Source organism: Xiphophorus hellerii, chromosome 7 (genome assembly GCF_003331165.1).
Source record: "Xiphophorus hellerii strain 12219 chromosome 7, Xiphophorus_hellerii-4.1, whole genome shotgun sequence".
NCBI classification, from domain to species: domain Eukaryota; kingdom Metazoa; phylum Chordata; class Actinopteri; order Cyprinodontiformes; family Poeciliidae; genus Xiphophorus; species Xiphophorus hellerii.
This window is the reverse complement of record NC_045678.1, coordinates 6,155,070-6,168,184: the sequence shown is the minus strand read 5'-3', so window position 1 is coordinate 6,168,184 and position 13,115 is coordinate 6,155,070. Positions and strand designations below refer to the sequence as shown.

At 41.1% G+C, this 13,115-nt stretch overlaps 2 protein-coding genes and 1 pseudogene across 2 annotated transcripts; all 3 read right to left on the bottom strand.

Annotated features, from left to right (window-relative positions):
- Positions 1-5,279: 5,279 nt before the first annotated feature.
- On the bottom strand, positions 5,280-7,001 carry LOC116722611 (olfactory receptor 2A5-like). The gene has a single exon (XM_032566778.1). The coding sequence runs from the start codon at positions 6,668-6,670 to the stop codon at positions 5,708-5,710; it is 963 nt and encodes a 320-aa protein (XP_032422669.1). The 5' UTR covers positions 6,671-7,001; the 3' UTR covers positions 5,280-5,707.
- Positions 7,002-7,854: 853 nt separating this feature from the next.
- LOC116722610 (olfactory receptor 2A12-like) lies at positions 7,855-10,223 on the bottom strand. The gene has a single exon (XM_032566777.1). The coding sequence runs from the start codon at positions 9,520-9,522 to the stop codon at positions 8,560-8,562; it is 963 nt and encodes a 320-aa protein (XP_032422668.1). The 5' UTR covers positions 9,523-10,223; the 3' UTR covers positions 7,855-8,559.
- A 708-nt stretch (positions 10,224-10,931) lies between these two features.
- LOC116722609 (olfactory receptor 6N2-like) lies at positions 10,932-12,786 on the bottom strand (annotated as a pseudogene).
- Positions 12,787-13,115: the final 329 nt, after the last annotated feature.

Genomic DNA, 13,115 nt, shown 5'->3' with positions numbered 1-13,115 from the left:
GCGTTTTGTTACTGTTTTACCTGTAAATATGGTCAAATTTATCAAGGTAAAACACCACTAGATGGCCACAGTTATCTCTTCTTGCTTAGTTAAAAATGACCATCCTGAAATTAAACCAAAATCTCAAATCCTCTCATTTAAATATACATTTATAAATGTAATGATTTATAAATTTATATTTAAATATAAATTTAAATATATATTTAAATTTAAATATATATTTTAATAGATATCAATTAATTGATATCAATTAAAACTTTCCATATTATTTCATTACTCATCAATCATTTGTTACTTAAACAACCCACTCTATGGAGGAAATTGTTTCCTGAATTTAGGAAACTAAAACTACATCAAAATCCTGCGTTATGCGATGATAATAACTTCTCTACAACTTCCTATAACCTGTTTCCAAGCAAAACCCAAAGGGTTAAAAAGCCTATTTCTATGTTCCTTAGGAAAAAGGTTCATTGGATCCTTTGTGATTTTAGATTTCACAGTTTATGTTTAAGGTTACTCCACTAGCCTGAGTTATCTCTATTGTCAGATGGAGCACAAAACAAACCCACTCCCCCCTTCATGAACCTCCTCTCACCTCTTGCAGGGGCAGGAAAAAGAGCTGATAAGGATTTCAAGAGAAACTCCTAATTCTTCTGCTGCTTCATTAGCATTTGGCTCTTGTATCATGAGATATGTTTTAGTTTCATCTCATTTTAAAATTTGGGAGTCTTCTGTTGCTTTACTTCTAAAGTTGTAACTTTGTTATCATGCACTAGTGTTTTGCCAGGGGGCTTCATATGGTGGTCAGTTGGACCTGGTGGGGGTCGGAGTTGCAGCACCGCTGCAGCTTCTGCCTGTTCTCCCCTGCTGAGCTGCTGCAAGCTGCTGTGAGCAGGAGTTGCAACTCCTCCCTGGTGCTTCATTGTTCTCTAGTCTAAATAAACACACTTGTTGCTTCCTCCTGCTTATTTTTATTTGCAACACTCTCTTCTTTCTGTAGTTGCTTTTAATCGTGTCTTATTACAGTTTAGTGTTGATTCTCTACAAGTAGCTCCTCATGCACCAGTGTCACACAAAAAGATCTTTTTCCCAATAACCAATAGTTATTTCAGGCTTAATGTTAACCATTGATAGCAAATCATGTAAATTTAGCAAAACTTCCCTTGTTTGATCTATTTCCATTTCATTCACTTCATCTAATTTGGGATGCGATGTCTCATTATCAGACTCTGGTTCACTCAGAGCTGATTCTAATTATACTCAGGCGTTTTGTTTCTCAGGACAGTTTCTGGCCAAATGTCCTTCTTTTCCACAACACCCTGAATTATTTGATCTTAGATTTCCTCTTCTCCCTCTAAAACCTCCTTTTTATAAAATATTCCTGCTGAAGCTTTTTTTTTAATGTTTACTACCTTCTCAGCATGGAGGGAAATAATTCACATACTCATCTAATGTTCCAGTTCCCAATTCTATATAAATGATTTACTCATATTAACCCATAATTTACTATCCATTTGTTCAGAAGTTTTTATTTTCACAGGGTTCTGCCTTTCAATAACCTTCCAATCTTTACACTGCAGTTCATCTTTTGGTTCACACTTACTGCTGTTTTACCCATTTTGAACAATTTAGTCCAGTTCATCAACACATAGGATGTTCTAAAACTGGGATTTTTATAGCGGGGTAACAATTTTAACAAATACCAATTGTAGTTATTCTCAATAAAATATTTCTGAAACCGAACTGAAAAAAGAAGCAAGTTTATAAACGGTGTACAGAAACAATAAACCCCAGAAAAAAACACTAAAGTAAAAGCAAAACCGTAATAAAAATAAAAAGCACAAGAAACTCAAAACAAAAAACAACAGTAACAGAAGTTGTACCATTATGGTCTGGAAAGTGCTCTCTTCTTCTAGTTGTTCACTTGTCAAAGTTAAACTTGACTTTCCAGACTCAACTGTCTCCCCTGAGGGAAGATAGGAGGAATCCTTCTCTATGTCAGTGGTCTGGGCAGCAGTCGGTACCTGGATCCAGCTATCAGTGGGGGCCTGTGTCCCATCGGCTTGTGCTGCCTTGGTCAAAGCCAAACTTGAGTTCTTAGACTCAACTGTCTCTTTCTCCGAGGGAAGATTGGAGGAATCCTTCCCTCGGACAGTTTCCTGGACAGCTTCTTGGATCCAGGAACCAACTGCCGCCTGGCACCAATCTTCTACTGCTGCGTTTGTCAAACCAGCACTTGAATTCTCAGGCTCAATTGTTTCTTTTTCCGAGGGAAGATTGGAGGAATCCTTCCCTCGGACAGTTTCCTGGATGGCTTCGTGGATCCAGGTATCAACTGCCGCGTGGCACCAATATATTGCTGCGTTCGACAAAACAGCATTTGAATTTGCAGACTCAACTGTCTCTTTCTCTGAGGGAAGATTGGAGAAATCGTTCCCTATCTCAATAGTCTGGACAGCGCTCTCTTTATAGGTCCAGTCTTCTTCTGCCATCTTCGTCCGAGCAAAAGTTGAGCCTTCGGATTCAACTTCTGGGTCCTTACCAGCCGGTGAAGGACCAGAAGGAAAAGCACAGAAATCATCGTGCTCAGAGATCCAAGCTTCCCCAGCCGGGGAAGCTTGGATCTCTGGTGAGGAAGGCTCCTCTAAAACTTCCCCAGCCGGGGAAGTTTCAAAAAGGATGGCATCAAGATCATCATATTGGGAGAAGCAAGCTTCCCCAGCCGGGGAAGCTTGCTTCTGTGGCGAGGAAGACTCGCAAGGAACCTCCGCAGTGGAGGAAGGTTCAAAAAGGAATGAATCGAAATCATCGTATACAGACTCAGTGCTCTCGTCCTTAGAGACACTTTCGTCCGAATCGCTACCAGGAAAGATTTTGTCAAAAACCTTCTGCATTCCGGTGCTAACCAAATATCCAAGTCCAAAACCCAGGGGAAAAAACACGCCAACTAAAATCCTGTTCATAATGAAAAGCTTTGGTAGAAACAGTGTTGAAGTTTGAAGATCTGGCTGAATATGAACTGATGATTTGAAATACAAGCCCTCATAACCTCAGAAGTTCTTTGATCGTTTGACCACATCACCGATGAGGTCATAGCTACAATGAGGTCACAGTAGTTCTGAGGCAATGTCTCGATTCTGCTCGTTTCTATGGAAACGCTCAGATCAGTTCCACATGACCCAAAAAATTGACCCTTTGCAACTGTGTCACTTAATCATTCGAGGTGCCATGACAGACGTCGGAAGTGAGGACGGGAGTATGGAACGGAGCGACGAATAGTTTTTAAAAGTTGTTTGGAGTCGGTGTGTTTTTTTATTGTTTAAAAAACTTAATAGCTATGATAGCTGTTTAGTTAAGGTTTCCAGCAAAAAGGCGTGAAAATCTGTTAAGTATTTAGCGATTTATGATGAATTAAATGCGCTGATACTTCACTAACACAGCACCGAGTGGAGCGGGCCGCTCTAAGATGGCGGCTCTATGTGACGTCAGCGACAATAGGCCGGAGCGGTCCGTATGCCTCTGGGTTCTTTGCCTGCTTCTTTGCTGTTTGGACATTTTCTGCTCTATTTTTCAGCTCGCAGCCGGTTCTGGTTTTAGTTCTAATAGTTCATGTAGTGAAAACAAACAAACTTAGTTGTTCGAGTTCTCCAGAGCCGAGCATGAAAGGTGAAGAATTAGCACTTGGCTCAGTTCACTTTCAAACTACTTTGGTAGTTGTTTATAAAAAAAAATACATAAAAACACTATGTTGTTGGTAAAGAATCTAACAGACTGCTTCTGACAGGAAGGTGAAACCCATAATAGCCTAGTTAGCTTACCTGACTTTCCACCGTGTTTTCCTCTTCATGGCAGATTCCTCTCCTGCCTCTCAGCAGGTTTTCACCTCAGCTCAAATTAAAAATGGTGCTTATTTTCCCAAAATGGTCTTATATTGTTTTATCTTAAATTTTGGGGGGAGTTTTTATCGTTAAAAAGCTCCTGTGCTGCTTCTTCGGGTCATTTTAGTTTAATCAGTTCGGCCTATTTTGAGCTTTTAGAACGAGCCGTTTTAAGACTTCTTGTTACTTTAAATGCAACTAAGTTGCCGCTAGCTACGTCCCCATCACGTTTACACTCGCATTGGAAAATGGCCGCAAACTGATGCGCAATTATACAGCTGCACAGCTTTGAAAAGCAGAAGTAGAGCCTCCTGCACAACCAACAAGAATGCAGAACGTGGTTTCTGGATTGTAAGTCAACAACCAAACACTTGTCTTTTCCAGCAGCTTTTGTACAGCGTTAAACTCAGCTGAATAAAGTCCTCCTCCCAAGTCTTGACTGGTCCGCGGTAATACAAAGATTGGGGACCGCAGCGCAGCTCTAGAGATTTGCAATGATTTCCACATTTTCCTTTTCACATAGAATCCACTTTGTAATATTTATGTGTCTGCACTGAAATGAATCAGATGCAGTTTGATTCATTTTACCTTATGAATTGTAAATGATCAGCTTATTATGAAATTTTAGTGATTCTTTTTTGACAATCTGTTCTCAATTTCTTTGATATGGGACAAGATATAGGACATAACGTTCTGCATCACCTTCGTTTACTTATGCTTATATGTGAAAATGATAACTTCATCATAAACGGCTTTAAAATGTTGACGTTTGACATAAATCCTTCTGGTGAAAACTAACAAATATTCTTGCAAGTAGCATGTTTTTATTGATTAATTGGGAAGATCTATGTGTTTCTGAAAAAAGCACACTATACAGTACATTAACTGTGGCAACTGGAATGTTCAGGCATAACATTATGACCACTGAACGCCGACGTTAGTAACACTGATTTTACCGCATCATTGCAGCTTGTAGTATAATTTAAGGTCTGTCCATTTTACAAAGATTTCTTGAACTTACCAATAATCTATGAATAAATATGAATGTGTGACTCCAGTTAATAACATCTGCCAACAGGAAGTATATTAGTTTAACCAGAGGTCACAGTACATGCAAGTTAATCAATCAATCAATCAATCAATCCAAAAATCAATCATTTTTATTCGTATAGCACATTTCAGCAGCAAGGCAGCATAAAAACACAAAAATAAAATAAAAAGTCATAAAAAACAACATGCAGTCACTGATCGAGAAACCAGCAACAAGCCGTCTTCACAAATCATCAACACGCATCAAATATGTTGGTCAATGTTCCCCTTGTTGTGGCTCAAAAGCAACTTTAAACCGGCGGTCGTCACGAATGAGCAAAGACGCGCAGAGATTCTTTTTTCCTCAAGTCTTTAAGAAAAAAAGAGGAAACTTTTCAAAACACAGGCAAACAATAAACGTCCCCATTAGAAGATGTTTTCACGTAAGAAAGGAACTTATGAAAACTAAGCTATGAAATGTCACATTGTCTTAACTGTGTAGCATAGTGGAACAAAATGCAATACGAATTTAAATGAATATCATGACCCAGTCCAATAGAATTAATTCTTACTATAAGAATACAAAAAAATATATAAGATATATTAATGATTTACAGTAAAAGAATATGACAAGACCTAGTTTAATGTTGACTCTTACAAACCTTATTACACTAACAAAATATAAGAATCAGTTCAACAATAAATAACTTGGTCATTACACTAGTGAGACCGGATCTGGGTCTGTCGTCTATTTTAAGACATCTACGATATTTATTTATATCGTAGCCTGAACTGAACTATCAGTTATCGATCAGCGCAACAGAAGCGCAGACTCTGCTGCGGCTGAAAAGCCTCTTCAGGTGTTTGTGGATTTCCTTCATCTTCAGGCCGTAGATTATTGGATTAAACAGGGGCTGGTACAGAACCACCTGCAAAGTCATGACGGAGCGCGCCGCTTTGGGCAAGTCGACTTCCAGTCGGGCTACGATGACGTCGTACGAACACAAACACGAAAAACTAGCGAGGACCAGCAGGTGCGGCGCACAGGTCTGCACGGCCCTTCTCCTGACGTCCGGGCCCCTTCTGTAGGATATGACGAGTATTTTACAGTAGGTGAAAAGGATGAACGCCAAGGGGACGAATATGGTATTAACTAAAATGAACACGCCATATATAATGTAGGGCCCTGCTGAGGTCATGCAGGAAAGCTTGGTGACGGCGTTGTTGCAAAAAATCCCATTCAGCGTGTATTTGCAGAGTTTGAGACCGTCGCCTAGAATAAGCGACGGCACGAGCTGACAGGATGGCAGGAGCCACGCCAGAACCAGCAGGGCGGTCACTGTCCTTTTCCTCATGACGGTGTGATATCGCAGTGGTTTACAGATGGAGACGTAGCGGTCATAAGCCATGGCCGCCAAGAGGAGGAACTCAGAACCGCACAAAGAGTAATAAATCAGGGCCTGAATTCTGCACGCCAAATAAGATGTAACCTGCAGGTCGGATAAGAGGTCGATGAGGAGCTTCGGGTAGACGTTGGTGCTGAGGAGGAGCGAGTTGAGGAGCAGAGCCGCGATGAAGACGTACATGGGCTGGTGGAGGCTCTTCCGGATCCAGATGAGGCACAGGATGGTCGAGTTGCTGCAGAGTATGAGGACGTACACGCCGGACGTCATCACAAAGTACAGGAAGCGATATTTCTGCAATTCAACATGGCCGCCAAAAGTAATATATGTTACGTTCGGTTCATTGTTCGTTTGATCCATTGTAAAAGTTCAACAAAGCGACGGCAGGAATCCAAAAGGCGTCGCCTCACAGAAACGCAGTTCCTGTTAACGGATATTATGACGCGCCTGTTCGGGCGTTCTTGCCTCAAAGTGAGCTGTCCGAGTCCAGTCAAAGTTTTTATCCAGCTGCTTTTCTCTCCATGGACCTCATTAACGTGTTTACGTCTGACAGGAACTCGGGTTCATTAAGGCCTGAGAACTTGGGCGTGAAAATTTCATCACTATTTGCTTCTTACATGTCAGAAACTAAATTAAAAGTATTACGTGTGTTCCAGCCATCTAGACTCATTTTTATAGGAACTATATTAACTTCAGGTGTTATAAAAATGCTCTACATATCAAATGTGATTTAAAAGAAACCCTACTTCCTAATTTAACGCCTTCAAATTGGGCCTCTGTCTCTTTCAGAAACTCCATCTTCAGGAAGTCATCGCAACATGGCTCCTCTATTATCCCTTTGACAACGTTTTTACCAGCGCCGTTCTGAGGAGCAGCTCCTATAACGAGCTCAGCAGATGCTCAGTTCCACCAGATGTTTGCTAATTGCTGCTGGCTAGTCTGAAGGAGCTGAATGGGGGATGAGTGCCATGTGAGCCAGAAGCTCAGCGGCTTGCAAACTGCAACTCCTAGGTGTAGCTGCAACTACAAAAGCCGAGGAGACGCACCTTCAGCACCCCCAGGCCTTTTCTGAATGGTTGCCATGGAGATCAATCCTTGATTAGCGAGTATGTATTCGGATTATTTTAGTCCCCGAGTGTCGTGTCAGGACCCTTTTCTTAGGAAGAAGCACAAGCCCGAAAGAAGTACTGTGTTCAGATGAAGAAATACACACAGTTCACCTCCTAGGAGATTTTTTTTTTCCTTTTACATAACTGAACAAGACAGAATATGTACACAAACAGTGAAAAGGTAAATAAAATAAGTGATTGGTGGCGCAGGGGCAGAGCCACATATTGAGGCCTCCGTCCTCGTGGCGGTGGTTGCAGGTTCGATTCCCGGCCTGGCGACATTTGTCGCATGTCTTCCCCCCCTTCTCTCATTACGCTGTTTCCTGTCAAACAACTTTCAAATAAAGGCCACTGGAAAAAAGAAAAAGAAGTGATTGGTTGTTTCCAGTTAGAAGGCAGAGGAGCTCGATTCTTGTCACAAATTATATTTCTCACAGTGTCAACAAATGTGTACAAAAAAAAAAAAAGTTACTTAGTGCAACTTTCATGAAAACATGACATTTAAACTTAACATCAGACCAAAAAAAGAAGAGAATCTTAATCCAGACGTGGGCTTAAGGAAAATGATGTTTCACACCTGGTTGAAGGTTGTCAAGTTTCAAAAGGTTTTAATCGGACAAATAATCCTCATATTCTGATTTGCTAAACAAAAACTGTGATTTCATGGGAGATAATAGTAATAAGGAAAGACTGGCCAAAACTCTGTTACCTGATTATTACTCCTGTGCATTTCATTATTGTGTCTTGAGCTGCATGTTCTGTACAGTTGGGTTGAAACGATGACACCTCTTCATCACCGACTGACTTTATTAAAAAGGATGAACATGAATTCAAAATACACAATGGATTCAAAATACACACTTTTTTTTTTTTTTTTTTTTTTTAGCAAAACATACAGTACATGACCTAGGGGTTATTTTTCTTTACCAAATCAAAAGTCAGAAACCACTGAAACTGAAAATAAATAAAATAATAATAATAAGTCCCCGTCTTTGGCAGCTAGTACTTTATTAGAGGGACAGAATATGTTTCTGCTGTATTCTCCAATACCATAAACACAACAGTCACGGCAGTAATTACACTAAAGGCTGACTTAAAGAAAAAGCGTCACATTTTAAACATCAGAACTGTAAAGCATCGTTAAAGTCTTAACATGTTACGTTCACCCCGCGTTTTGTCGCGAGAGAAAACCACTCCGAGGTGCCTGCGGATTTCTCCCATCTTCAAGCCGTAGATGATGGGGTTGAAGAGGGGGTGATACAACACCACCTGCAGAGTCATGACGAAGCGCGCCGTTCTGTCCAGGTCGACCTCCAGCCGGGCCGCCACGACGTCGTACGAACACAGGCAGGAGAAGCTGGCCAGGACCAGCAGGTGAGGGGAGCAGGTCTTCGCCGCCTTCCTCCTCGTGTCTCCGGAGCCTCGTAAGGAGATGATCAGTATTTTTGTGTAGGTGAACAGGATGAAGGCCAAGGGCAAAACGATCGTGTTCAGCGCGATGAACGCGCCGTACGTGATGTACGGCGCCCTGGAGTCCATGCAGAAGAGCCGGGAGATGGCGTTGTTGCAGAAGATCCCGTTTAGGGTCGAGTGGCACAGCCGGTAGCCCCTGCTGATGAAGAGCGACGGCACGAGCTGACAGGCGGGCAGCAGCCACGCCAGAGCCAGCAGGACGGCCACGGTGGGCTTCCTCATGGTGGCCCCGTACTGCAGGGGCCTGCATATGGACACGTACCTGTCGTACGCCATGGCCGACAGCAGCAGGAACTCGGCGCCGCACAGGGAGTAGTAGGCGAAGCTCTGCAGGCTGCACAGAGACAGAGACGTGGTCTGCTCGTCGGACAGGAAGTCCGCCAGGAGCTTCGGGTAGATGGCGGCGCTGAAGAGGAGCGAGTTGAAGAGCAGGGCCGCGATGAAGACGTACATGGGCTGGTGGAGGCTCTTCTGGACCCAGATGAGGCCCAAGATGGCGGAGTTGCTGCAGATGATCAGAACGTAGACGACGAGCATGACGGCGAAGTACAGGAACCTGTACCTGCGCAGCTCTACATGCCCGCCGAAGGTTATGTACGTAGCGTTTAGCTCACCAGCCGCAGCGTCCATAACAGCTGGATTTTAAAGTTAAAAACAAAAACAAACAAAAAAAAAAAAAACAGCAATTTGTGGAAACAACTGACATGAACACAGGAGTGAGCTTGGGTGGGCTCACCTGAAGGAACAAGACCGGAGCGAGTGCAGGAGTTTTTATCTGACTTCGTCCCCCTCTGTGGGTTTCATTAAAGTGTTTACAGATCACATGACAGCAGGATGGGGCCCGGAGGCCTCAGGGCCGGTGGCTGGAGTTCTGCTCCACTCGGATTTTAACCATATCGTTTTCTCAATCATCATCAGAATTTGTTGGGTTTTACTTTGCTTAGTTTCTACATGAGGACACATCAGAGCACCTGAGAAGTATTATGTGTTTTCCAGGCTAGAAACGAGCCACACTGACTGAGTAAGGTACTTTGAGGAGTATTTTTACTCTTTTATTGTCCTCAATCCACCCTGACGTTGTCTATTCTAATGAAACAGCACCGTCTACCCAGGTGTTGTGCTGTTTGTCTTTTCTTCGTCTTTCTCGCTGAAACAAATTTTGTTGCGCTTCAGGTCGACTCTGATTGTTGAGTAATTTTATTACGGCGCATCGCTGCTCTTACTTCAGTAAGACTTCTGGATGCCCTACCCACCGTGTGTAACTTCAATGAACGGAGAACAAACTTGTTTTAACCAACCAAGTTCACCAGATACACTGGTGAGCTGCAGGCTCTGGTACTCCTGACCAGAACCTGCAGCTCTGGTTGAAGTTTCATTCGTTTTATATTGAAAGAAACTGATTTGGAAGAAAAAAATGTTAGTCGTGTAAGTTGGTCTTTGGCTGCTATCAACTTTTACTTCAGTAGTAATTTGTTGAAGTAGTGCTACTCTTACAATTTGTGGGCCCTACCAACTTCTGTCTCACATTTCACCTTGAAAATGTGTCATTCCTGACTTCACTGCATGTTGTCTTCACCTTAATGTGCAGATGAGAAAAGCATCCAGCAAAAAAAAAACAAACAACAGCAACAAAAGAAATAACCAAACACATTGTGTCCCACCAAGCAGGTTCTACTAGGCCTGGTTCAGCGCTGGCGTGTCTCTTCATCAGAAACATGTTGGTTTCAGTCAGAGGTGAGACGGAGTGTAAATCCACCAGGTTCAATGCATCACAACGGGAAACGTATTATTTTTTCTTGCTGATTCAAAGTTTATTTAACTAGAAAGTCACTTCTTTCTCAAAGAGCTTCGGCCCGGAAGGCCCAGTGTTACAAAAAAACACAAAACAAATGTAACCATAAATGCCGTCTACTGACACAAAATAAAACATCAGTCAACATTATTACAGGGAAAATGTTTATCTTCCACTCTGGTGAAAGAAGTCTTTAAACTCATTAAACAGAAGTTTTGCTTCCTCTAATGTTTGTTTATTTAAAAAAAAAAACTTTTCATGGTTTGTTACTTAGCATACTGTCACGCTGTCAAAATTACAACATGCTTCCCAATGAGACTCATTTGTCAGATTAAAAGTACTTTTTGGAAAAAACAACCTTCAAGTCGGTTATAAACACTTTTGATGATAAAATAATTTGTGTGTGTGTGTAAAATTAATCTATCTAATGTGTTTAATTAGTGAATTCAGTTACAGAACTAAAAAAAAAAAAAATCCAACAATTATGAAATATGAACATAGTTTACCTGACATGTCTTTTCCTCTGCCTATTAAAATTTTTTATTTTAATGTTCACAATATGAGTCCACTGCTGTTACTTTCTAACCACTAACCGATTTCTCACGTGTAGCATGATGCTGTTTGCACAAGTGACAGTCTGATGGGAAACCCAAACATTTACTCTGTTAGCTGCTGTGTTGAAAACTATTTTCACCACAGAAACAATTAGTCCATTCCATTAAAATTGGATTATTTAATCACTGGCAGTAAATACAGCTTCAAAGAATCCAAGACGCATCTAAATGAACACAATTACATTTTGAACGTCGAACTGAGAAACAGTAAAATGATCAGAGGGCAAACCAGTCAGCAAATGACTGCTGACTGGTTTTTTTGGCGGCGCTGCAAAAATAACTTCTTCAAATGTTTGTTAATTTCCCTCATTTTGAAACCGTATATGAACGGGTTCAACAAAGGGTGATACAGAGATATCTGCATCGTCATTATGAATCGTGCGATTTTGGGGAAATCGGACTGCACTCGGGCTATAACCACATCGTACGTCATCAAACAGAAGTAGCTGGTCAGAACCAGCAGGTGAGGCACGCAGGTCTCTACTGTTGTTTTCCTGGATTGCTTAGAGCTGCGGTAAGATATTCGAAATATGTTTGCGTACGTGAAGCTTGTGAAGAGCATAGGAAGCACTACAACATTTGAAAAAGCTACAACCCCAAACACAGCGAGTGTTGTTGATCTCACACACTGAAGGGCGTAAATAGTGTTGTTGCAAAATATTCCTTCCAAGTTGAATGTACATAATTTAGCTTGATAGCTCAGCATTGCTAGCACTACAGGATAAAAAAGAGCCACAAACAAAGCTGTGATCAGGAACGTACTGACGGTGCTTCTTTTCATTATATTTCTGTATCTCAGAGGTTTGCATATCGCCACATATCTGTCGAAGGCCATGGCTGCTAGCAGGAGGAACTCTGAGCCGCCGAAAGAGTAAAACATAAAAAACTGCAAAAGACAAGCTGAATACGATATGATCGGTTTTTCAGATAAGAAGTCAATCAAAAGCTTTGGGTAAATGTTGGTGCTGTAAAGAAGACCGTTAAACAGCAAAGCTGCAATGAAGATGTACATCGGCTCATGGAGGTTTTTGTGAATCCAGATGAGATACAAAATAGTAGCATTGCTGCAGACTGTTAAGATGTACACAGTGAGTACAATGAAGAAGTAAAAATATCTGTATTTGTTCAGATCTACATACCCAGACAGAGTTATGTAGGAAATGTTGATCTTGTCATCCATAATACAGATAAATATATACATACATATATATATTTTTACAGCCGACTAAAATTCTTCAGACAGACAAATTCAGTTCAAACCTGACATGCGTCATTACCTGCTATCAAACTTGGTGTATTATGACCAGCAGAGGTTACAAAATTGCAGTCTGAGTCTGCTGAATGCTTCTTTTATTAGATCCTCCCTCTCCACTTCAGAGGTGTAAATCTCTGAAGACCCGTACCATTACACAAACTGGTGCAGTGTTGCAGTAAAGACTGCATTTCACACAAAGTAAGAGAAAGAAGACAAACTCAGTGTTACAAAGCAGTGGCTAAACTGTACATTTTCAATGTGCATAGGAAATTATGTACATTGAGATGTACATAATTTCGCAATTATAATAAAATCAAGATTGTATTTAATAAATAGTGCTAAAAATATGAATAACTGTGGCCATCTCAAAAAAACAACCAAGAATAAAAATAATGTAGAACATATTTTTTTTAAAAATGGAAAATGGAATCCTAGTAGTCGCCTCAAATCACATATTTCATCCTGTACAACTAAAAGTAGATAAAAATAAACTTTCTGTATTAATTATACAACCTAAAATGCCTCAATCTGGAAGTTGTGAAAAATCTTTAAAGAAACTTTG

Bases quoted from the DNA above. Each gene is read 5' to 3' on its own strand.
- LOC116722610 (XM_032566777.1), bottom strand. From the start codon at position 9,522: ATGGACGCTGCGGCTGGTGAGCTAAACGCTACGTACATAACCTTCGGC.
- LOC116722611 (XM_032566778.1), bottom strand. From the start codon at position 6,670: ATGGATCAAACGAACAATGAACCGAACGTAACATATATTACTTTTGGC.